Raw genomic sequence first — 26,729 nt, 5'->3', positions numbered from 1 at the left:
ACTTTAGCTTTGAAGTAAACTTGAGTAAAAGCAGATGTTATTTCTATATATATATTCTAATTGGACATTAACTACAGATTATCTCTGAGAAACACTGACCAGAGCACCATATCAGTGCATAGCAATTGCCATCTAGACAGTGGGGTGAATAACATAGTTAGTCCCCAGTTTATGTAAGCAGAACAAGTTTATTAGAGGTAGATGTCTTCAGGTGCAAGTTACTGTGAGATCAGTGTGATGTTAAAAACTGAAAGTAGAATATAACCATACCACAATTTACTTGAAGTAAGGAAATTGTTGTATAGTAGCATTACTTGGATCAATAATTTTGAGAGTAGGGACACTGAACTTTTTAACGTGTATTGAAAAACAGGTATTGTTTTTTTTGCAGCATATTGGCTTGAAACCATCCTTAGGTTTGTATCTTTTAAACTGTGCAGTGGAATTAATATCAGAGTGTCTTCACACAGAAGTATCCTCTACCAGATCATCCACTTAATATGTAATATTTGTCACTGGAAGGTCTGTTTTCAGATTATTAATAAAAAAAAGTCAAAATATCAGGGTACCTAAGGCAGATGAGTGTTAAACACCTGCTCTTAAATCCGCTGATTATAGGAGAGGGTACAGGTAACATATTGTACGGACAATTTTCTACATGGATCTACAAAATTACATCTTCTAAAGAGGGTTGTAGACCCATGTAGTAAGTTGTTATAATGAGTAGTGGAGAGAGAATTTGCCAATGTGTTCTAGAAGGCATGAAACGTGGAGAAGTATTGGAGGGGAAGAGGGAGATGAGAGAAATGAAGAGAAGTTGCACTGTTAAAGGCACATAAAGGCAGACACTAGGTAGGCTAGTTGACTTCTGCCATTTTGCAAGTACAGTATGGTATATAGTCTTGAGCAGTCCTTACTGGAGTAAACAGCAACACTCCTGACTCCATAGAATAGTGGCTGATCCATCTGATAGGACTGGTTATTAGTATAAGGTCAAGCAATACCTTCAGCAAGATAGCATGGTGAGCCATGTCAGGCATTCTCTCTAGAGTTACAGAATGCCTATCTAATGTTCACTATTAGATAGCTGTTGCATTAGTTTAAGCTGTTTGGGTTGTATCCTGCCAAAAGACATGACCAGTTAGCCATCTTTTCAAAGCTTAAGGACTCCTTCCATGTACTCTAACTGCCAGGAGCTTGAGCATCCCCCATATATGAGGCAGTCAGAGTGCAAAAAAAACTTCAAAGCTTTTTTGCAGCCAAAATGTGTACCTTCTGTGAACTTCATGGAACTGATGGTTGGCTAAGAATCCTTCAAGGCTGGGGAAAACCTTTCACTAGAAAACAGGTGGCTTCTCCTTGAGATCTTAATTTTGTGATGAAAAAATTAACTCTTGCTGTACTTGAGCTAACTCATCAGGCTAACTTGGGGTTATTAAAGATTAAAAACAGTTTTGTTTTTTGCTCTGAGTTTTACAAAAAAAAGTATCTGAGTTACAGGCTGTTATGGTAAGTCGACCTTATCTCATTTTCCACAAAGACAAGGTTTCCATAAGAACTAATCCTTCCTTTATACCTAAAGTGGTATTTACTTGTCCTCTTTCCAGAACGTAAAAATAGGGAGAAAGGATACTCCATGCTTTGGATATCCACAGATACCCCCAGATAACTCTGTTATCTTGACAGAACTAAAACTTTCAGGAACTCTGATCAGCTGTTCATTTCTTGTGAAAGTAAGAAGAAAGGGCAACTTGTGCCAAAGCATTCTATTTCCAAATGGTTGTGCACCATTACCTTTTCTTATACCCATTACAACTAGGCAATTCCAGGTAGGGTTAGGCCACATGTTTCTAGAGCATTGACTTCATCTGTGACCTTTTAGAAAGGCGTTGACTTTAGAAGCAACTTGATCACCTGTAGCAGACCTTTACAAAACAGTGCAATCTAGTTTCCTTCTCCAGGTCTACGACATGCTTTACAAAAAAACTGTCACCAGGGGGTTCTGGACCCTCATCTTTCCTCCTCCTAGTCAATTTAAGCTATGGTAGTCTAGCCAAATAGCTAAGGTTACTGCAACAATAATCAGTGTGATGAACATAATACAGTTGTGTATGTAAACTTACCAAAGCAATAGATGTTTGAATGATCACTGCTGCAGTAGCTGCTCTTTCCCTCCATCCCCGTTTTATATATTTTTGTTCAATGTTGAGGACCTTTGTTTATTGCCTACCATTGACCTTTTCAGGGTTCTAACTCCTCTCTCTTAGTTGGTATAAAAGCTCTGATTGCACTCAAAACCACTCTTTTTTTCTTCGGATTTGCTCAAGATGGGCAATGGTTTGAGCATGTGGAATGTGCCATTAAAATTTGCAAGTTGGCTGTCTGTTATATCCTTTGCAGGATGTAACCAGTATAGCTAAGGTTTCTGTAGTAGTGTTCATTTGAACATCTACTGTTATGGTAAGTTTATTTATACAACTGTGTCGTCTTTGATTCAGCAGGGATTTTTTGAAATAGTGCCGCCGTTTCAGTAGGCATCATCCCAGTGTTTATAGTCAGAAGGTTTTCTATCTCTCCTAAGATATGCCAGTTAAAATACTCCTAGTCAGACTTCATATAAGAACTTTCTTCAATTACCTGTACAGTCTATGAAATCAGCAAAAGAGTGGCATATTTTTTTGTGAATTTCTTAGTTTGGTAAGCAGTACATGATGTTCATCGTGTTTCACTGTTGCAGTCATGACTGTAGGGTTCTCCCCTGCCGGCAGGCAGTCCTCGGTTGGCCAGAATCCCAAAGTCTGGGTCCGGCGTCGGCTGCTCAGCCATGCTCCCTGACGTCAGAGCGCCAGGAGTACAAAGGTGACAGCCGATGCCATGTTCTCCAGTCTTTCTTGCTGTGCGGTGATAGCAGTTCGCAAGTGCTGGTCAGCTGACTCGACAATTTTTTCTAAACGTACTTCAGTCCGAAGACTTTCTTCTCCTACTCAAAGCTAAGTACCCCGTTGGGGAAACTTTTTTCTTGCTCCAGTCCGATGTCAGAAAAAGTTAATAATTGTATTTTCATGTGGGAAGCAAATACCTCATAAGGATTTTCATTCTTACTGTATTCCTTGCTTAGGCCCTGACCATGACGTAGCTAGTTGTCGGTTTTGTGCTAGATTCAATCAATGTACAATTAAACGAAGGTACGATTTTGCATTTCATTACTTTGGTAGGCATTTTAATTACAAAATGTCGTCGGATACGGTTCCGGCTACCGAAGTTCACAAACGACGGAAGGATAAAGACAGGCCTCCGAGGTCCAAATCAGATGATATCATACAAGCAGAGCCAGCTTCAGGTTCGGCCGTAAGGCAAAGCCAAAGGCAAAGACTCCTTCCAAATCAAAGACTGCAGCCCAGGCCTCTTCTGATCCGACACCCAAGTCTCAGAAACAGTTACTCAAGATGGCTGAAGACTTACTTACTATGATTAGGGGTTCACATCCCCCTCCAGATAAAAGGCCAAGGCAGGAAGTGTATTATGATTCCTCTGATCAGGCTTCTGTTTCTTCAGTTTCTTCTTCTGACCAGGAATATTCTTTCCCTCCTTATGAGGATTCTGATGCTGAGGAATCCGTTCCTTCAGCTTCTCCCCCTGAGGATTTCTCTTTTTGGGGAAACTTTGCATGAAATGAGGGAACATTTTCACTGGGAAGGACAGGAGTACTCGGAATCTAAGAAAGGGATTTTCTTCTTCTTCCCCAACATAGACCCCTGGCTATTCCTCCTATTTTGGATATTGTGGATGATGCTTTTTCGGAGGCCAACTTAACTCCTGACTCTTTTTCTCCAGCTCCTGTTAAGCCAGACAGATATTATAGGGTTCCTGATTCCCACCAGTTTTTATACAAGAATCCTACTGCTGATCCTGAAACCATTTCTCAGGGCCCTAAGGGGGTTAAGGCCGCTTCTGCTAAAATCCCCATTCCCACTGAGAAGGATTCCAGATCTTTAGAAAGATGGGGCAAAAAGTGTACACTTCTGCTACTTTATCTATTAGGGCTTTAAACTGTCAGTTTCATATGCTGAAATACCATCAATTTCTTCTGTCTGTTTTAAAACAAAAGTTAACTTCCATTTCCGCCTGTGCAGATGATAAGGAATTACATGACTTAATGCATGCCACTGAACAAGTTGGGAAGCATGGTTTACACTGTGGATTTGATGCCTTGGAGGCTTCTTGTAGGGCCGCTGCCTCTGGCACAGTCATTAGAAGGCATGCATGGTTAAAGAAACAAAACTTGCCAGGTCAAGTAAAAGCTAAATTATTGGATGCTCCTGTTCAGCATAATGTTTTGTTTGGATCTAAAGCTGAAGAGGTGATAAAGAAGATGGAGGACAAGGCAAAATCCATGCAAGCGGTCAAAGATTTCTTACAAGTACAGCCACCCAGATTTAGTAGGAATTGGCCTACTAAAAATTGGTCCTTTCCCAATTCTGACAGGCCTCAGAGGGGTAGGTACAGATGCTCCCGAGGAAGGCCTCAAACGCAAGCCTCTCATAGACCAAGACAGTGGACTGCTTCCACCCCTAGGGGAGGAGAGGACAGGTTACAAGCTCATGGAAAACAGACTCAATGACTCCCTCTGTTGGGCTGCAGGAACTTTTTGCCTGGAAGCTCCTCTCGGAGGAAAACTTTCTCTTTTTCACCTAAATTGGACTCCTATAACCCAAGACAAGTGGGTTCTGGATGTGGTTTCAAGAGGTTACAAATTCCATTTTCATACCCTACCAAGACCAAGCGGATGGCCGGATCTTCCAAAACATCAATGGTTAGAGGCCTTAAACCAGGTGGAAGCTCTCTTGGCTATGAAAGTCATAGAACTGGTTCCACTTTCAGAGAAGGGACAAGGTTTTTACTCAAGGCTCTTTCTAGTCCCCAGAAAGCAAAATTCATGGAGACCCATTCTGGATCTGTCGGTCCTGAACACTTTTCTCGAGATACCAAAATTCAAGATGCTTACTCTACAGCAGCTACTTCCAATGCTGACCAAGAATGCATGGATGGTAACTTTGGATTTAAATGAGGCATATTTACACATTCCCATCAGGCGGGAATGCAGAAAATACCTCAGGTTCAAGGCCGGATCGAGGCACTATCAATTCTCTGCGCTGCCCTTTGGATTGTCTACTGTGCCCAGGGTCTTCACCAAATGCCTGGCTCCAGTAGTAGCTTATTGCAGACTCAAGGGAGTTCAAATTTACCCTTATCTGGACGACTGTCTTATTCAGGCAGACAGCAAGGATGTCTTACTCCAGCATCTAGAATTTGTTCAGAATCTTCTCAAGTTCTTGGGATTCACTGTAAACATAAAAAAGAGTTGCAAGCTCTCTCGGCTGTGGAACTTTATATTATTTTTCATCAAGACAGGGTGTCTTTAAGGACTAATCCTACTTTCATGCCTAAGGTGGTTTCCAAAGTGGCTTTAAATCAAACTATTCACTTGCCAACTTTTTTCCCCACCCCTCAAAATAAAGGGGAAAGGATCTTGCATTCCTTGGATGTACACAGACAACTACGTTTTTACCTGGACAGAACCAAGGACATCAGGAAATCAGTGCAATTGTTTGTTTCTTATGCTTCAAGTTCTAAAGCCATTTCAAAACAGACCATTTCTAAATGGATTGCTCATGGAATCAGATTTTGCTATACACACCATGGAAAGCAAATCCCAGGGAGTATAAGGACTCACTCTACCAGAGCTGCTGCCACTTCAGCTGCCTTCCTCAGGGGAGTTCCTACCAAAGACATTTTGGAAGCTGCAACTTGGAGTTCAGTGCATACTTTTTCCAAGCACTACAATCTACCTCTCTACTCTAAGTCTAGGGCAGGCTTTGCTTCTGCAGTCTTGCAGGGCCTTTTAGCCGCCCCCTCTACTTTATGACCACCTCCCTTTTATTCTGCTTTGGGATTCAACCCTACAGTCATGACTGCAACAGTGAAACATGATGAACATAGTATAGTTGTGTACACTTACCATAAATGTAGATGTTCGAATGTCTTCACTGTTGCAGTCTGGGTTACCCTCCCTCCTGTCCCCTCTTATCTTTTCCTTTGTGTGGTTCCCTTCTTCACCTTTCTTCTGAGGTGTATTTGCAAAGGGTATGGGATCTTACTCATTTTGGAACACCTGACATCTGGGGCAAGAAAAAGTGGAGAACATGGCGTCGCTTTTGGAGATCCAAAATATGCAATTCTGTCTTCAGTATTAGATAATCAAAGCTGCAGGTTATAACCACGAAGGATTGCATACCTGTTTGTCACTTGTCATATTAAATTAATGTTATCTTCATTGGAAAAAGGGGTTAAATGGCACTTGATCAGTCTCTGTGACAGAGTATATTTTCATGAGGAAGGCACAGATCCCCTCCAAGAAACATGTTACATGCACAGTCTGTACCCCTAAAGATAATGTAATTAGTTCCTAGGTCACAAAACTTTTCAGTAAGGAGAGTCCATCGTGGCAGTAACCTGTTCTGATGAATATGTTTTTTTGACAAGCTGGTTTGAAATATACAAAGTGCTAAAGTGTTTTTGATCAGTTGTTCTTCCAGAAACTACTATAATTCCTAAGTTAAAGCACCAAATAATTAAGGTGGATACCAGAAGGGACATTTCCACTCACTGCTGAAAAAGCTACTCTCTGCCTTCATCCCCATTTTATACGTATTTGTTGCCATGTTGAGGAACTTTTGCCTAGCATCTAAGACTTCATCAGATGTGAAATAATGGGAAAATAGAACAGTTTATTAGTAAAAGATGAAGACAAGCACCAACAAAATTCCAAATAAAGCCACAGCTATCATTTCTGTTACATAAAAAAGTACACAAGTGCCACATTATTTTATTTTAAAAGGCTGCCATTCAAAATATTGTTTCACACTAGGATCTATACCAAATACATGTATCAGGTAACTTTCCCATTACATTTAAAACATTTTCCATCTTTTTTTTAGAGGCATATTTAGTAGTAATGCTACTCAGTGTAAGCAAGAAACCAATGGCAAGTAGGCTTTACACAATTTTCTGAAGGTTATACAGCAGATGTTTTTTAAATCCTTGTCCATTGACAATTCCTCACATCCAGGCATGCAACAGTTGTTTATAGTGCTCGAGATGGCTTTAGGCCTGTCCTGTACAGAAAAGAAAAACCCACAAGGGGTACATCAGCATCTTCAGAGCACAGAGTTTTCTACAAAGTTCTTTGTGGGGTCCTCCACTCAAAAAGCAAACGTAATGATCATTGGACAGCAAAGAACAATGGAAACCAGATCTGGGACCATTCCCATTAGCAGCGTGTGCTGCTCAGGAAGTTTTAAGATACCAGCATTGAGAAACATGCTTTTAATAGAAATGGTTTGTTAAGACCCGCAAGTCTGAAACTCAGCTGAGGCCACAGCCACTGAAAAGAATGTCTCACTGGAAAGCAAGTTCAACTGCATGAAGAAGTGAATGCAGTTGTAGTTACAAACAGTAGTCCTTTGAGGACTGCATTAACGGAACTCTTTCTTCACACCCAAAGTAGCATCAGCTGTTTTTAAACAAGATCTTCTTCGTGTTTCACTGTTGCAGTCATTACATTTGGGATAATCTGCTTGCAAGTTGCCCTCAGTCGGTCTGATTAACAAAGTCTCAGGTCCTGCATCGGTTGCTGTCCCTTCTTCCATGACGTCAGGTCGTCAGGGGTATAAAACATGCAGCCGACGCCATTACATCAGTCTTTCTTGCTGTGCAGTGCACGAAGCAGAAGCAGTTTGCAAGTGCCAATCGGCCGACTCCTGAAATTTTCGGTTTCGAGTTTCAGAACCGAAGTCTTCAACTAAAAGCTAAGTACCCCGTTGGGGAAACTTTTTCTTGCTCCTTACCAATGTCAGTAAAAGTTAATAATTGCATTACTTTTGGAAAGCAAATACCTCATAAAGATTTTCATTCGTACTGTATTCCTTGCCTAGGCCCTGACCACAACGTACCTTGCTGTCAGTTTTGTGCTTTATTTAATTAGGGCATTATCCGTCATCGGTATATTTTTGCCTCTAAATATTTCGGTTTAATTATCCAGAAATGTCGTCGGTTAGCCAACCGACTTCCGGGATTCTGAAAAAATGCAGAGATAAGGACAGAGACAGGCCACCGAGGTCCAAAACTGCTGATGATGCTTCTCCTAAGCCAGTCGCCAGTTCGCCGGTACTCAGTGAGGCGCTTTCGCAGCCCCTGATACCCACTACTTCTGATTCGCAGGTCTCTACTGAGACCCATTCGAAGTCCGGTATGCCGCGAGATACTTCAACTATGGAACCCGCGGATGTCTCTACGTTGGATGGGTCTGCAGCCACTGTGCTGGCACCGGCTTCTGAGGGTGTATTCAGGCCTACGGACTTGCATATTAAATGGACGCCTTCTTCATTACTAAGGCCTAAGTCTCGATCCATGTCTAAAAAACCTACGCCCAGGCCACATGCTCAGGCCTCTATATCTAAAAAAACAAATGATAAATATGACTGAAGACCTAATAACTCTAATCAGGGGTAGCCAACCCCCCTTCTAAGAGGCCAAGGGCTGAGCTTGATTATGAATCTTCTGATCAGGATTCTGTTTTTTCTGACTCTTCTGATGACCTGGATTTGTCCTTGCCTACTTATGAGGATTCTGATGCAGAGGACTCTATTCCCTCTGCTTCCCCTCCTGAGGATTTTTCTTTTGGGGAAACCTTACATACTCTAAGGGAGCATTTTCACTGGGAAAGCCAGGAATTTTCTGATTCAAAAAAGAGGCTTAGGTGTTTCCTTCTCCTACCTCAGCATAGGCCTTTGGCTATTCCTCCTGTACTCGACATTGTTGATGATGCCTTCTCGGAATTCTGTTTGGCCCCTGATTCCCTGCCTCCTGCTCCCAGTAAACCTGACAGATACTACAGGGTCCCTGAGTCCCACAAGTTCCTTGTCAAAAATCCTATTGCTGATCCAGAGACTATTTCACAGGGGCCCAAGGGCATTAAGGTTTTGACTGCTAAAAATCCTACCCCTTCTGATAGAGACTCCAGGGCGCTGGATGGATAGATGGGGTAAAAAGGTTTACATTTCAGCAACCTTGGCCATTAGAGTTTTAAACTGCCAATTTCATATGTTAAAATATCAGCAACATGTTATTGGACTGCTTAAACAGAAAATGATGTTGATTCCTGACTGTGTGGAAAATAAAGACTTACAGGATTTAATGCATTCTGCTGAACAAGTTTGAAAACATACTTTGCAATGTGGTTTTGATTCTTTAGATGCCTCTTGTTACTGGGTCTGTGCTTAGAAGGCATGCTTGGCTTAAGGAGCAGTCTTTGCCTGATCATGTTAAAGCTAAATTGTTGGATGCTCCTTTAAATCAGGACTGCCTGTTTGGCAACAAAGCTGAAGAAGTTCTTAAAAAGATGGAAGATAAAGCTAAATCTATGCAAACTGTTAAAGATGTTTTACAAGTTCAGCTTCTTAGATTTAGTAGGCACTGGCCTTCTAAGAATTGGTCCTTTCCAGCCTCTTCCAGGTCTTCTCAAGCCAAACCCAGACACAGCAAAAAAACCAGGTTTCAGTCCCAGGGGACTCACAGAACTAAGCAGTGGGGGGGCCTCCACTTCCAAGTCTGGGAATAACAAGACTCCCCCCCCCCCCATGGTAAACTGTCTCACTGACTTCCTTTTAAAATTTTCAAGCACTTATCTTCTGAATGCCCCTTTGGGGAAAGATTGCTCTTCACGCAAAGAACTGGGAACTCATTACCTAGGACAAATGGGTTTTAAATAGTGTCCCATGGATACAGATTTCACTTCCACACATTGCCAACACCAAGTGGGTGGCCGGACCTACCCCCAAATCAGTGGGCAGAGGCCCAAAAACAAGTACTTTCTCTCTTAAACATGGGAGCTTTTCAACTGGTACCAGAAGAGGAAAAGGGACAAGGTTTTTACTCGAGACTTTTCCTGGTATCCAGAAAAGACAAATCATGGGGTCCTATCCTGGACCTGTCTACTCTAAACACTTTTCTGGAGATTCTAAAATTCAAGATGCTGACTCTTCACCAATTTCTTCCTATGCTAGGCAAAGACGCCTGGTTGGCAACACTAGATTTCAAAAGAAGCATACCTGCACATCCCAATCAGGGAATCTTGCAGAAGATACCTACATTTCAAAGCAGGCTACACACACTCTCAGTTCTCTGCACTGCCCTTTGGCTTATCTACTGTGCCCAGGGTATTCACAAAGTGCCTAGCTCCAGTTATTGCATTTTGCAGGCAAAGAAGTATTCAAATATACCCATACCTGGACAATTGTCTAATTCAGGCAGAAAGCCAGGACATACTTTTGAATCATCTGGCTTTTGTAAAAAGGGTTCTAACTTGTCTGGGGTACACCATAAACAAAAAGAAATCACAACTGGTACCCTGTCAACAAATTACATTCCTGGGAGCAAGCTTGAATACAACTTCCCAGATGGCTTATCTCACGCCAGAAAAGCAAATTAATTTGACAACCTACTTCAAACAAGTGGCCACAAAAACCCTGCTATCTGCAAGACAAATACTGCAAGCATTGGGGTTCATGGCTTCCTGCATTCTTCTAATTCCATATGCAAGACTGCATGTGTGGAAACTACAGTGGTATCTAAAAAGCCTATGGTGTCAACATTCTCACAGCCTAGAAACAATGATTCCTATCATACCTTGCCTATGCCTAGAGTTCCTTTGGTGGGCAGAGGCCTGCCACCAAAACAAGGGACAACCTTTCACACCACCCCCTTCCGCCCAAACCCTAACAACAGATGCATCAGACTATGCATTGGGGCTCACCTGGCAGGGGAAGTGTATTCAGGGCATGTGGAGCCCAAGTCAAATGCACCTGCATATCAATCAAAAAGAAATGTTGGCTGTACAGAATGCTCTGACAGCCTTCAAGGACTACATTCTTCCAGGACAACTAGTGGTAAAGACGGACAAAACCACGGTTATGTGGCACGTAAACAAGCAGGGGGGTACACATTCATATCCTCTCTGCAGACTAGCCATGGCATTGTGGAATACAGCCTTGAGCTACCAAGTGCACCTACAAGCTCAGTTCCTGCCAGGAAAATTAAATACACTGGCAGACGGACTAAGCAGAAACCTCATGGACCCACACAAGTGGAAACTGGAACCAAGGATTTTCAACATGTTGACAAGCGAATGGGGGAGCCCAGATATAGACCTGCTTGCCTTCCCCCAGAACTACCAATTGGACAAATTTTGCACAAGGACTCCCCACAAACAAGCCTGGAAAGTGGATGCTCTGTCCTTCAGCTGGAAAAACCTATCAGTCTATGCCTTTCCCCTGCTTCCTCTGCTCTCCAAAGTACAACTAAAAGTCAAACAGGACAAAGCAAGGATGATTTTGATTGCTCCAAACTGGCCGCGCCAACACTGGTACCCCCTCCTGTGCAGTGTGTCACGGTTATCTCCATGGCACCTGCCTCAGACTCCTTCCCTGCTGTCTCAGCAGGAGAACCAGATTCTGCACCCTCACCATCCAACACTGAACCTTGCTGCCTGGCTAATTACTTAAACTCTCCCTTACCGTCCCTCAGCAAACCTGTGATGGATGTCATCCTAGAGGCAAGGAGGCCTAGTACTAGAAAATCTTATGCCGAAAAATGGAAAATATTCTGTGCCTGGAACCAGTTTCAAGGGATGAGCACAGCAGCACCCAATTTACCTTAGATTGTACAATACTTAACTGAGATGCTTCACAAGGGCCTGTCTTTTTCCTCCATTAAAATCCATGCCTCAGCCATTTCAGCTCATTATAACACAGATTTCTTAATGAATGTAATGGAGCAGAGGAGCAGAATCTTCAGATTCAAAAATCACAGAAATGCTGCAGTGTTTGGCTTCAGAAATAATGTGAAAATGGTAAGTACACAACCGTTGGACCCTTATCTTTCGTTTTCTTTGAGTTTCACTGCTTTATCAGTAATTCGTAGTAAGTAGTGTATGTTGTGCTTTTTGGTAGCGCACCATTTGTTGGTTAACCAGCAGTTAAGTGAATGCAGTTTTTAGCTGCTGCTAACATTTTTCACACTGTTGTATTAATGACTCCACTTCACAACTAAGTGTTTAGATAATCTAGAAGTAGGTGTTCCACGAATTGAGCTCTGGCTGCTGAATGCTACATTTCATAGTGCTGCTTACACAAGTTTGTTTCATGTTAACCACTGCTGCTGTGCAGAATGTGTCTGAATTTGGGTTTCATATTTTTCCAGTTATACAGTTCAGTAATGTAGCCAGAGAGCAGGGCAAAGGGAGCAGATGTCTCAGGCACAAGCTGTCAGGGGACATGATTTGTATGGCTGAAGAGATGTTGATGTGATGCAAGTTTAGCATCAGTAGGCATTTCAGGAGCCATCGTTTATATCATGGCTCCTTACATGAATCTGTTTGTTTTCTGTGTGTGTGTGTGTGTGTGTGTGTGTGTGTGTGTGTGTGTGTGTGTGTGTGTGTGTGTGTTTTAAGGTGGTGCCACTCTGGGGATTGTCCATGGTGCAAGTTAAGCTGGTTATAGCTGTTGTGCAGATCCTATACAATTCAGTCCATCTATTTTAAACTAAGGACTGGTTACAGCAAGCATAACCAAAACTCTACATCATTGCATTTGCTAAACGATAAGCCCCTTTCTTAAATAACACAGTGCCTGTTGTTTTTCTGTTTTCTTTAGCTGTTATTTGTTTCAAGCAATTGGACATATCATTCAGCTTGGGTGCTCAGTAGTTAAGTTTATTTTTCCTGCCTTTTTCTAATTGTTTTCTTGTTAGTGTACATTATTGCCTTTTCTAAATAGCTCTTTATTCCATTTGGTAAGTTTTTTGCAGGTATTTTTAAAGCTGTCTTATCAGACCATTTTCCTCCCCTTCCCTGTCCCACCCATTTAATCTAGTAGACCTAAACTGTATCCATTCACTTTTTCTCTAAGACCAGGTCTAGATAGTGGTTTTCTGTTTTCACCGTTGAAAGTTCATTTAGATTACATTTTGCATAGTCTGTCAATGCTGTATTATATAGAAAATGTGCAGCTTCATTAACATTTTTTTTGAGTGGTGTGATTCACAATGGTACTATTGGTGACACATGTCCGCAGTGGTGCAGCGGTAGTGTTGTTGTCTCACAGCAAGAGGTTCTCCTGTTCGATTCTCGGCTGGAGCGCCTTCTGTGTGGAGTCTGCATGTCCTCCCTGTGGCCGAGTGGCGTTCGAAAGACATGCGTAGAATGGGTGTGCCTTCGTTGAAGTTTGGGCGTTGAGCTGGCACCTCAGCACCCATAAAAAAAAAAATCTATTGCCAATCATTAGCAGACCGGATTTCCGCTATGGCTACCCCTAACCGGGAAAAGCCGAAAGAAGAACAACAACATAACACAGAACCTCCCCTCTTCTCTTATCCACTGCTCAAGCAGTTCCTCAGAGGGGCCAAAATTTTGAGACCACCCAGGAGAGCTCCAACCCCAGCCTGGGACCTTAACTTTGTATTGGAGAAACTCACTCTACCTCCTTTCGAGCCAGCTGCTACTGCAGACTTAAATTTTTTTTCTTGGAAAACAGCTTTCCTTTTAGCAATCACTTCAGCTAGAAGGGTATCTGAATTACAGGCCCTTATGGCAGTGGAGCCTTTCATCAACTTTCATGTGGACAGGGTGTCACACAGAACCAATCTATCCTTCATGCCCAAGGTGGTATCCAGTGTGGCTCTTAATAAGTCCATTCATTTGCCAACCTTCTTTCCCAATCCACAGAACAAAGGAGAATGGATACTGCATTCCTTGGATGTGCACAGACAACTTAGATTCTACTTGGACAGTACTAAACCTCCAAAGGAAATCTGAACAACTGCTGGTGGCATTTGCTGCAGGGGCAGAGGGGAAGGCTATTTCAAAACAAACCATTTCAAAATGGATAAGCCATTGCATTAATTTCTGCTATAAGCACCATGGAAAACCTATCCCCCAGGGGATCAGACCTCACTCCACCAGGGATACATCTACTTCTACAGCCTTTCTCAGAGGCGTTCCTACCAGGGACATCCTAGAAGCTGCTACCTGGAGTTCTGTACATACTTTCACCAAGCATTATCATTTACCAGTTTTCTCTAAATCCAGAGCTGGCTTTGCCACTGCAGTTTTGCAGGGCCTTATAGCTGGCCCTAATGCTCTCTAAACTCCTCCTCCCAACCATAGTTTTGGGAATCTACCCAAATGCAATGACTGCAACAGTGAAACATGAAGAACATAGTACAGTTATGTACACTTACCATAAATGTAGATGTTCGAGTGTATTCACTGTTGCAGTCCTGGTTACCCTCCCTCCAGCCCCCTGACTTATTTTGGCTATACCCCTACTTTCCTTTACTATGCTTAAAAGCGTTTTTGGTGTATTTGCTTTTTTGTTGGAGGTATACCTTTGTGTTTTTATGTTTAATTGCTTCTCGTTAGGGGGGCATCTGACATCTGGGGCAAGAAAAACTGATGTAATGGTGTCGGCTACATGTTTTATACCCCTGATGGCCTGATGTCATGGAAGAAGGGACAGCAACCCACGCAGGACCCAAGACTTTGTTAATCAGGCCGACTGAGGGCAACCTGCATGCAGATTACCCCAAATGTAATGACTGCAACACAACTGTACTTTCTATGCAGCATCCTGTCTATTGGAAAGCTGGCAAGGGTGAGAGGTTGTTGTGTACTGTGAATGTCTACAGGTAACTTATACTATGGATAAAAAACTTCAGGAATGCTTGAGTAACGTTTTGTAGATTTCATACAAGACAAACAAGGTTTTCCTTTTTCTAGACTAACTTTGTTGCCATTTTATTGCTATTTTTATGACTAGCACTAGCAGAACTTAATTGGTAACAGCAGATGTTCATTTAGCCAAAACTGCTGCCATTTCAACTGAATATTTTAAAGATTGGGACTTTCTCATGTGAATTAGCTAAATCTAAGTTAGGTGTTTGGCTTTGAGGCAGTTTTGTGTATCCTGTTTTAAACTGTCCATCGTCCTAGCTTAGCAGAGTAGGATACTGTTCCTAATTCTGCCCATTTAGATTTACTGCTATAAGTGTTGTCCTAGAAGAAATGTTATAGGTCAGTATGTTGCACTTTATTGTGAGAAGTGAAAATGATATAAGCTAGCATCAGTTTAATATCATTCCACAAACCAACAAATGCTTCTAGTGCACAAGTGTGAACCATACACAGCCTCAATCCATGGAGCTATTCAATGGGAAAGAACTAAACAAGATGAATGATGGATCACATTGGTGAATAAAAAGCCCATCTCTTTTGCTACTACAAGAGTCTCTTACTCTCTGTCTCTCAAAGATTTGCTCCTGTGGTGTGTCATGTGCAGCTGTACATTTCTGTCTCTTGAATTTAAGGGTGGGAAATGTATGGGGAGGACTTATTCTTGGAATTTCCATTGTTAAACCTACCATTTGAAGTTGTTCAATCTCGCCGTTTGTTCTTACACGTGGGTTTGGAGCCGATCCATCGGCTCCGAGTCGGCCGCTTTACAAGCTCAAGATCTTTGAGTAGCTCGAGGCACAGTCTCTATCCCTTGATGCTCTCTTACCAACCCCAGATCTAGTTTGCTGCTGCAATGGATCGCACGATCTTCGGTGGAAGCTCAGGCCAGTAACCTTTTTTCTTCTTAGAAGAATAATATATTTAGTTATTTAGCGATCAGTGATCTGATATATGTGAGACTATTAATATTGTTCATATTTGTTGTTTCAGTGAGTTAACTGTATAATATTTTTTTTGTCTTTCTAAATCGGAGCGGTTGCTCCTAGGCCTTTGGCCTTTCCTTAGTTGGGTTTTACTTGACAGGGCTCTGTCAGATTTATTTCCCTATCCCCTCCTTGTTCATAACTTGTTGATGCTATTAGATTTGTTGTATCTTAACATTATTGTGACGAGACCTTTAGATATAATACTTGTAGTTAGTTTGCAGTTAAGGGATCTGAACTTTCTAGGAGTATCTTAGTGGATTATTGACATTTTTTATCAGGGATCTGATATTTGTGTGTGTTTTTTTTTTGGTATCATGTCTGAGAAACAAAAATTAGGATTTAAGAGGTGTGACTGTGGACAGAAGATGTCCATCACCGATAACCACATTTCTTGTGTATACTGCTTGGGTCCAGTATATTTGCAGGAGGATTGCTCTATCTGTCACTCTTTCGGTGGCAGGGTTTTGTTAGAAAGGCGAAGGAAATTGGTGGATAGAGGGCTGTTGAAGCCAGACTTTCAAGAAGCGCTAGACAAGACTGACCAGACCTCCAAGTTCTCAAAGGGGTCGAAGTCTTCTAAGGTGTCATCGGAGCACAGGTCCTCTGCTCTGAGCACCTCTGGGAAGACTCGGTCGCCGACTCCTCAGCCTTTGGAGCCGTGCACCGAACTCATACCTCAGAGCCAAATCACAGTGTTGGAGCCGGTGTCGGAAGTTTTAAAGTCCCCGATCCTTAGGTCGGTGGCTTCTTCGATCCATTCTTCCGGAACCCTTTTGGACATTGATGTGGACCGCGTGGTGCAGAGGCTTTTGGAGAACCCGGCCCTGGCCAAATTGCTTTCGGCTTCATCCCAACTGACTTCGCCTACGACCCCCCCCCCCGCCACGATTTCTACTCCTGCTTCGAGGCCAGTCGAGCCTTTGGAGCTGGAAAGAGAGGATCTGATAGTGGTGAAACCCTCTGAGCCAAGGCCTGTTCTAGTGCCCTCGGCCCCATCGATCTTGACTTCTTCGGTTCTGATCAAAGAGTCTCGGAGCCGACGCTCTTTCGCTGGTTCTGGGGGAGAGAGTCGAACCGATGCTTAGGTTCCGACTCTCCCTCTCGGGGCTTCGGCGCAGATGAGCTCGTCTCCGTCCACTGTTTCGGAGCCCATGGTCTCAGCCCCTGGGAGGTTGCCGTCTTCTTCTGAACCGGCAGACTCCTTGGGTTGGGAAACCAGTGCCTTCGATGCCATGAGGAGGGTCATGTCTGCAAAGACCCTTACCTCTTCGGATCTTTCCTCTTCCTCCCCTAAAGGGCCGCGTTCTGTCCCTACACCACAGGTTTCTATCAAGCATCAAGACCCAGAGCCTCAGGTAACCCCATTGGGTGACCCCTGCTTGACGAAGACTTCACCAGACGCCCCCACTGATGAAGTCCCTAGAAAGAGTGTGTGCAAGAGGAGGCATGTGGATTCCCCTCAGGAATCCTTAACATCAGACACCGACTTAGAGGAATCAGAAGGGTCCCCACGGTCCTCCCCTGAGGAAGTCTCATTTGCAGACATCCTGGAAATATTAAGGCAGAGGGGTGACTGGTAGTCCCTTACTCCTACTGAGGATGAGTCTGTGCTCCTGAAGGCCTTTGGGTCTCAACCTTCCACCTCCTGGATTACTCCGCCCTTTGACGAATTAATGGACTTGGTCGCTTGAAGGGCGTGGAAGTCTCCTAATTCCATGGAACCGGTCCCGCGGAGGCCTAACAAATTTATCATCTCCCCTCAAGACAGGTCTTTTCTTACGAAGGGAGTCCCCGTTGATGCCATGGTGGTGGTGGCGGCCACCAAGAAAGAGATGTCAGAAACCTCTTCTTCTGTTCATCCTCCTAATAAAGACTCTAGGACAATGGACAGATACGGGAAACGCATCTTTAGTTCTGTGACATTTGCAATGAGATCATTTAACTATTTAACCCACTTTACCCGTCTTCAACGAGATCTCCTCAAAGAGCTTGGAGATACTCTACAGGGCAAAACAGATGTTGCTGGTTCTGAGAAAGTGACGGCACAGCTTAACACCCTTAATTCTATTGTGAACTCATCCATGTGGCTCATTTCTTATGCAGCTGATGGATCGAGCTGGGCAGCAGGTTCAGCGATAGCTTTGCAGAGACAATCCTGGATGCGCTTATGCTCCTTTGTAGAAGCCTTCAAGTCTTCCTTTGGTAATACCCCATTCGATGGCTCTTCCTTGTTTGGGCCTAAAGTCAAGGAGACACTCACTAGGTGTGAGCAGGAAGGAAAGACTCTATCTGCCGTAGGAGTCCATTTTTCTACCCCCAGTAGACCGTAACCCAAAGGGCAGAAAGATGGAAAAATGTGGTTCCAAAAGTCCCAAGGAGCTTTCTAGAACACACGTAGTGAACCCCCCTTCAGGGGCAGAGGAGGGGGTTATAATGGTAGATGCCACCCAGGCGGCAGAGGGGGTCCGCAGAACCAGGGTGACAGGGAGCAGTTCCTTGGCAAGCCCTATCAGCGCTCCTGAAAGGAGACCCGACTGTCCTGCTCTGGAGGCAGTCGGGGGGGGGGGGGGTCGCTTAGCTTTATACCCAGACGCCTAGCTAAGAATTACATCAGATTCTTGGGTAAAAAGCATAGTTAGAGGTTACATCATTCCCTTTTCAGAATCCCCTTCCATTCGTACAAGAATCCCAGACGTTCCACCCAGTCTACGGAATCTAGCAGCCATAGAAATTCAAAGGCTGCTAGAAAAAAAGAGTCATCCAGCCAGTCCCGGCGGACCAGATAGGATCCAGAACTTACTCCAGGTTGTTTTTAGTGCCAAAGAAAATGGGACTGGAGGCCCATCTTAGACCTCAGCAAACTAAACACCTTTGTCTAAAAGGAAAAGTTCCGGATGGTCACTCTTCAATCGATACTTCCGTTTCTTGAAACAGGCAATTGGATGTGCTCTATAGGTCTCAAGGATGCGTGCTACCAAGTCAAAATGGTCAGGCCATCTAGAGATCACTTGCGTTTCCGGCTGGGGCCAGTCACTACCAATTTCGAGCTCTGCCCTTTGGTCTCACCACAGCCCCCAGAGTGTTCACCAAATGTATGGCAGTGGTCACGGCTCACCTGAGACATTTAGGATTCCGGGTGTTTCCATATCTGGACGACTGGCTCCTCACTGCCACCACCAGGCATCAACTGATTCGCTGCAGAGATTACACTATCAACCTGTGTTCCAAGTTGGGCATAACCGTAAATTTCGAAAAATCTGCTTTATTGCCTTCGCAGTATATTTCCTTTATAGGAGCAGATCTAGACACCACCACCACCCTGGTCAGATTGCCTCAAGAAAGAGTAATATCTTTACGAAGTCAAGTGTCCCATTTGTTAACGGAAAGGAAAGTTCCTGCATTCCAGGTTCTGAAGCTGTTAGGCACCATGGCAGCGACACTCATAGCGGTTCCTCTGGGACGAATGCACATGAGGATACTCCAATGGTTGCTATTCACACAGTGGTCTTATCAACAGCTTCCAATGTCACACAAGATTCTTCTGACAAATGCTTGCAAAAAGGACCTTCTTTGGTGGTTGAACAGCCATCAAGTTACTTTAGGTTGTCCATTTGTACTCCCCCCTCCCACAGCCACAGTGACCACGGATGCTTCCCTGATAGGGTTAGGGGGGGTTGCTTCATGGAAGAACTGTCCAAGGCACTTGGAAAGACATGGAATCTCATTTGCACATCAATGTCCTAGAGTCGAGAACGGTGTTTCTAGCATTGCAACACTTTCACGAGACTCTCCCTCGAGAGACGATTGCAATACAGACAGACATACATCAACAAGCAAGGGGGAACCAAGTCTTACCCTTTATGCCAAGAGACCCTGAGAATTTGGCAGTGGGCTGTATCCACCGATCGCTTTGTGATAACGCACATCCCTGGGTCATCCAACGTGATAGCGGACAAACTGAGCAGAGCCATTCTGTTGCCTCACGAGTGGTCTCTCAAATAACGAGTGGCGGAAATGATATTCCACAGATGGGGCCAGCCTTGCTGCGACCTTTTTGCATCCCCGATGAATGCCAAATAAAGAAGCAACTCCACCGGGGGACAGCCCAAGGGACTCACTCTCCACCAGGAAACTGTACAACAGAAAATGGAAGCGATTTGTTCATTGGGCTTCTCAGCATGGTATTGATCCCTATGTCGCCCCCTATTCATAGTATTCTGGAATTATTGACTTCACTTTTCCACGATGGTGCGGTAGCTTCTATGATAAGGGTTCAATTGGCTGCCATATCTAACTTCCATGTGAGATGCAGTGGTTCTAACATTTTGTCCCACAAATTATGTAAATACTTTTTGAAAGGAACTCATCACCTTAGGCCACCTATCAGACATCTTGTTACTCCCTGAAGTCTAAATTTGGTACTATCTCAACTCATGCTTCCCCCTTTTGAGCCTGCATCATCTTGTCCTTTGAAGTTCCATTCTTGGAAGACAATTTTCCTGGTGGCTATTACTTCGGCGCGTAGAGTTTATGAACTACAAGCACTTTCTATCAGGCCTCCATATCTGGTCTTTTACCCCGACAGAGTGTCTTTAAGAACAAATCCAACCTTTCTCCCTAAGGTCTGATCCGAGGTGAACTTGAACCAGTCTATTGACCTTCCTACTTTTTTCAGACATCATGCTAATAGTTTGGAGTACATGTTACATAAGCTTGATGTTCACAGACAGTTGAGGTTTTATTTAGACAGAACAAAATAATTTAGGAAATCTGATCAACTATTTGTTTCCTATGCAGACAATAAGAAAGGTTTTTTCAGTATCCAAAGTTACATTGTCCAAATGGATTTCTGATTGTATAAAATTTGTATATTCTTCAGCTAAACAACCTTTAGAACGTGAAGTTGTAAGCTCATTCTACCTGGGCTGTTTCTACATCTCTAGCCCACGCAGCCCATTTACCTTTGGACACCATTTGTGCAGCTGCTACTTGGTCCAAACCTCATATGTTTATCACTCATTACAAAGTGGACAGGGCCTCCAGGGACAGGGCTTCCTTTGGTTCCTCCGTTCTCAGGAATGTACTCCCGTGAGCCACCCAGGATTAGGGTGCTTGGGACGCTACCCACGTGTAAGAACAAACTGCGAGATTGAACAACTTCATATGAAGTTATGTTCTTACCATAACGTTCCATGTGAGTTGTTGATCTCTCTTTTGTTCTTACACTCCCTCTCCCACCTTCCCCCTCCAGGTTCTGGAAGAACGGGTATGACTGGTGGTCTGGTTGGTCTTGCTAGTGTCCTTCTTTCCAGCCAGATTATCGTTTAGATATTGTAAATAGTTATGTACTATATACATGTTGTATTTTGGTTGCTTAGTGTGTTTTTTTTTTTTTTTTTTTTTTGCTGGTTCAGCAAACTAGATCTGGGGTTGGTAGGGGAGCATCATGGGATAGGGACTGTGCCTCGAGCTACTCAAAGATCTTGAGCTTGGAAAGTGGCCGACTCGGAGCCGATGGATCGGCTCCGAACCCACATGTAGGAACAAAGGCGAGATGAACAACTCACATGGAACGTTATGGTAAGAAGATAACTTATTTTTTTCTCAAACAGGCTTCCTAAGTTTTAAATCTACTCAGTGTTGTGCATATAACATTTAGTACTTGTGTGTGTGTGTGTGTGTGTGTGTGTGTGTGTGTGTGTGTGTGTGTGTGTGCGTGCGCAGGAGTGATTGTTTTCTGCTAGTCACTCTCTCTCTTCTTTTATATAGGATACACTATCCCCTTCCACTGCCTTATGTGGGGAAGCCTGATCCTGCAGTCCTGCAGAAGGTGATTCGAGAACTGAAGGAGGAGCTGTCTGCGTTAAAATCTAGACAAGGAAAGGATTACAGAGATGCAGAAATTCGTAGACTTCGTGCTGAGTAGGTAGCACCTTGACTTTAATCAGCTAATTCCAGATCTAACCATAAGGCAAAGGTTGATAAAGTGCTGTGTCATGGAAACTGTTCCTCTAAGAAAAATCTGCTAAAGCCTTTTTCATTGAAGGGATGCACACTGTGTTATCAGATCTGGACTTGGTACTGGCATTACAATAGCTAAATATTGAGCTAGATCATTGTAGTGTTCCATTGTTGTTCATTCTGTTGTCAGCAAGAGATAATGTGCTTGCATAATCTGCTCTGTAAGTTAATTTAATCTGATAGATCTACTCCATCCCTACCATTTTTTCCTCACTGATGTCCTTCAAGGATGCATCTGCAGTCATAACATATGGGGTTGTCCTGCCTCAGGCAGCCCTTTGGTCGGCCGGATTCCAAAGTCTGGGTCTGGCCTCGGCTGATGTCGCACTTTCCCCGACGTCAGAGCTTCTGGGGTATAAAGGCATCAGCCGACGCCATTTTCCTCAGTCTTTCTTGCCGCACGGTGCCCGAAGCAGAAGCTGTTCGCAAGTGCCGGTTGGTCAGATCCAGAGTTTTCAGCTACTGAAGACTTCGAAAAAAGCTAAGTACCCCGTTGGGGACTCTTTCTTGCCTCAGCCGATGTCAGACAAAGTAAATAATTGTTTAACTTGTGGGAAACAAATACCTCATAAGGATTTCCATTCTTACTGCCTTCCTTTCTTAGGCCCAGACCACGACGTATCAGCTTGTTTAGCCTGTGCCTCCTTCAACCGACGGACTCTTAGACGTCGGTCGGAGTTCGCAGAGGAATTTTTTGGAACCGCTTTTCCTTATAAAATGCCGTCGGATACTCCGACCTCGCATTTGGTCAAAAAACGCAAGTAAAAGGACCGAAACTCACGGCCCGCGGTTTCGGCTGAAACCACGGCTAGGTCTACCGCGAGTGTCTCGGTTTCGGCTGAAACCGAGTCCACGGTTATTACTACTACCGAAACCGTACCTCCGACCACCGAGGCCAGAGAGGCCCCGGCTGAGTCTACTTCGGAACTCCCTACCGAAGCTAGTGCTCAAGAATTGTCCGACACCATACCTTTGGACATTTCTACCCCTGCACGTGGGGCAGCTAGGCCCCCAGCTTCTATGTCTATTAAGGCCTTCTCCAGGGCTAAAGCTGCCAAACTTTCAAAAACTTTGCCTGCCAAATCTACTTCCCAGAGGCCTTCCTCTAGTTCTCAGATTCTCAGCCTTGCTGAGGACCTTATATCCTTAATTAGGGGTTCCCAACCTCACCCAGATAGGGCCTCCCAACCTCCTCCAGACAAAAGGCCCAGGACTGATCCCTCTGAACCTCTCTCCTCAGATTACTCCACGGATGGATCTGATTTGCCAGACCATCAGGAAGGGGCCTACTCGCCTTATGAGGATTCAGATGCAGAAGATTCTATTCCTTCGGCCTCCCCACCTGAAGAATTTTCCTTTGGGGAGACTTTACACTCCATGAGGGAGCACTTTCAATGGCAGGGTCAGGATTTCTCTGATTCTAGAAAAAGAGGGCCCTAAAGGGGTTGCAGCTGCTACTGCCAAAAATCCCCTACCCTCTGAAAGTGAGTCTAGAGCATTAGAGAGATGGAGAAAAAAGGTTTATACATCTGCTACTCTTTCTGCCAGGGCATTAAACTGTCAATTCCATATGATACAGTACCAAGAATTTTTGTTAGATCAGCTGAATAAGAAGCTTTCTTCTCCTGAACCTTTAGACCGTAAATCCCTTCAGGATTTGGTACACAACTCTCAGCAGGTCAGTAATCATTTCTTAAAATGTGGCTATGATGCACTGGAGGCTTCATTTAGATCAGCTATGACTGGGGCAGTAATTTGTAGGCATGCCTGGCTGAAGGAGCAATCCTTGCCAGACCATGTCAAGGCTAAACTCCTCGATGCTCCAATGGAGAAACAAAATTTATTTGGCTCCCCTGCACAGGAGATTCTAAAGAAGGTGGAAGAAAAAGCAAAATCTGTGCAAACAGTAAAGGAATTCCTGCAGGTCCAACCTCCGAGGTTCAGCAGAATCTGGCCTACAAAGAATTGGTCCTTTCCAGACACCTCCAGAGCACAGAGGGGCAGGAACAGACGCCCTAGAGGCAGAGGTCAGTCAAAGGGTGCCTACAGGGGCCGTCAGTGGCAGCCTTCCAACCAGAGGAGTAGTGCCACAGCTACAACTACAAGCACTACCACAGGACAGACCCAATGACTTGACTCTGATTCCGCCTACCAGGGATCAACTGGAACCTCCCTTAGGCGGAAAGCTGGCTTTATTCTCAAAAAACTGGCATTGCATTACAAAGGATACATGGAAATTGCAAACAATAGACAAAGGATACAGGTTTTACTTCCACACTTTGCCAAAAAGGGGCGGAATGCCAAACCTTCCACCAAACCAGAAGGCAGAGGCTTTAAGACAAATCAGCAATTTACTTCAGATGAAAGCTATAGAAAGGGTACCATCTATAGAACAAGGCCAAGTATTTTACTCCAGATTATTCCTGGTACCAAGAAAAGAAAACCAATGGAGGCCTATTCTCGACCTGTCCGCGCTCAACACTTATCTCATTGTGCCAAAATTCAAAATGCTGACCCTACAGCAACTTCTTCCCATGCTGGGCAAGGAGTCTTGGTTGGTGACTCTAGATCTCAAGGAGGCATACCTGCACGTCCCTATCCGACCAGATTGCAGAAGACACCTCAGATTTCTTGCAGGATCAGAGCATTATCAATTCTCAGCATTGCCCTTTGGCTTATCTACTGCGCCCAGAGTATTCACGAAATGCCTGGCATCAGTAATTGCACATTGCAGGCTTCAGGGAATTCAAATTTATCCATACCTGGACGACTGCCTAATACAAGCGGACAACAAGAAAAAATTGATAAAGGACTTGGCCTATGTCATACACTTGCTACAGGCCTTGGGATACACAGTCAACATCCAAAAGTCAAGACTAGTGCCATCCCAAAGGATAACCTTTTTGGGTGCGGATCTGGACACAATCACTCAGATGGCTTTTCTCACAGAAGAAAAACAAAAACAACTTCCAGATTATTTCATGATTTTGACAAGACAAACTCAGCTTACTGCAAGGAAAGTCCTGCAGGCCCTGGGTTACATGGCATCCTGCATAATCTTGATTCCACATGCCAGGCTGCATATGAGAAAATTGCAATGGTACCTAAGGAATGTATGGTCTCAACACAGTCACAGCCTAGAAACCATGATACCAATCATTCCATGCCTTCAAAAGGAATTCCTGTGGTGGGCTCAGGCCTGCCAGTCCAACAGAGGGTTGCCTTTCAACAAACCAAAAACAAGGCAGACCATCACCACGGACGCCTCAGACCGAGGATGGGGAGCACACTTGGAGGACAAATGCATCCAAGGCCTATGGCCTCAAGGGCAGCTAAGCATGCACATAAACCAAAAGGAAATGCTGGCAGTGAGACATGCAATCGAGGCATTCAAACCATTCCTCCAGCAAGGACATCTGTTAATAAGGACAGACAACACCACGGTCATGTGGTACATAAACAAACAAGGAGGCACACATTCCTACCCTCTATGCCGGATGGCAATGAATCTGTGGAACTTATGCCTGAATCTCAATATCCAGCTGCAGGCCAAATTCGTACCAGGAAAAGAAAATTCACTAGCAGACAGCTTAAGCAGAACTACCACGGATGCACACGAATGGATGCTGCATCCAGACATCTTCAAACTCATAACAAAGAAATGGGGAATGCCAGAGATAGATCTGTTCGCCTCCCCACTCAACCACCAACTGAAGAAATTCTGCTCAAGGGCATACCACCCACAAGCCTGGAGGGTGGACTCTCTCTCTTTCAGCTGGAATGCCCTAACAGTATATGCCTTTCCACCTCTCCCATTGATGTACAAGGTTCTACTGAAGATCAGGGAGGAACAGCCAAAGGTGATACTAATAGCTCCGGACTGGCCAAGACAACACTGGTACCCCCTACTGAGAAGCATGTCTCAGGCGAACTCATGGCCTCTTCCCCTATGGCCTCTTCTTCTAACGCAGAACAATTTCAAGACCCTGCATCCAAACTTGAAAACATTGCAACTAACTGCCTGGAAAATTCCTTAAAACCAAACCAAACTGTTTTATCTCAGAGGGTGAAGGACATTATCCTGGAGGCTCGCAGACCTTCCACAAGGAAGACATACTCAGCTAAATGGAAGAGATTTCTCATTTGGAGCACATCAAAGGACACAGATGTCACAGTGGCAAACCTAGCACACATCCTAGAGTACTTAGCAGAATTGTTCCACAATGGCCTGTCTTATTCTTCCATTAAGATTCATGCTTCAGCAATTTCAGCAGAATACAATATGGATCCACCTATCTTCTCTCACCCTCTGCTTAGACAATTTTTGAGAGGGATCAAAAATGTTAAACCTCCAAGGAGACCCCCTCTACCTGCATGGGATCTCAATTTTGTGCTGGAAAAATTGACACTACCTCCTTTTGAACCAGCAGCATCAGCAGACCTACAGTTTTTGTCTTGGAAAACTGCTTTTCTTCTGGCAATCACTTCAGCAAGAAGAGTATCCGAGTTACAGGCATTAATGGCAGTGCAGCCTTTTCTTATTTTCCACCAGGATAAAGTGTCACTAAGAACCAATCCTACTTTCATGCCAAAGGTGGTATCCAGGGTATCCTTGAACCAAGCTATTCATTTGCCTACTTTCTTCCCTAACCCACAGAACAAAGGAGAAAAACTTTTGTACACCTTGGATATACACAGACAACTACGCTACTATCTGGACAGAACTAAAACCAACAGAAAAACTGACCAACTTTTTGTAGCATATGCAACTGGGGTGCAAGGAAGAGCAATTTCCAAACAGACAATTTCAAAATGGATAGGAAATTGCATTCGTTTTTGCTACTCCTTTCATGGAAAGACAGCTCCTGAAAATA

The 26,729-nt window shown here is 44.0% G+C and overlaps 1 protein-coding gene across 3 annotated transcripts in view; it reads left to right on the top strand.

The window, feature by feature from the left end:
* CCDC61 (coiled-coil domain containing 61) overlaps positions 1–26,729 on the top strand; it is a 934,642-nt gene that overhangs the window by 247,627 nt on the left and 660,286 nt on the right. For all 3 annotated transcript variants that reach the window (XM_044087587.1, XM_044087502.1, XM_044087417.1), the window contains exon 4: positions 21,604–21,756. In XM_044087587.1, the coding sequence (XP_043943522.1) occupies positions 21,604–21,756 (153 nt within the window). The remainder of the gene's footprint in view (positions 1–21,603; positions 21,757–26,729) is intronic.

The sequence above is a fragment of the Protopterus annectens genome, chromosome 1.part0 (assembly GCF_019279795.1).
Source record: "Protopterus annectens isolate FY-2018-M chromosome 1.part0, PAN1.0, whole genome shotgun sequence".
Lineage (NCBI taxonomy): Eukaryota > Metazoa > Chordata > Ceratodontiformes > Protopteridae > Protopterus > Protopterus annectens.
Note: the sequence above shows the minus strand (reverse complement) of the source record. Positions and strands in the feature narration are given on the sequence as shown.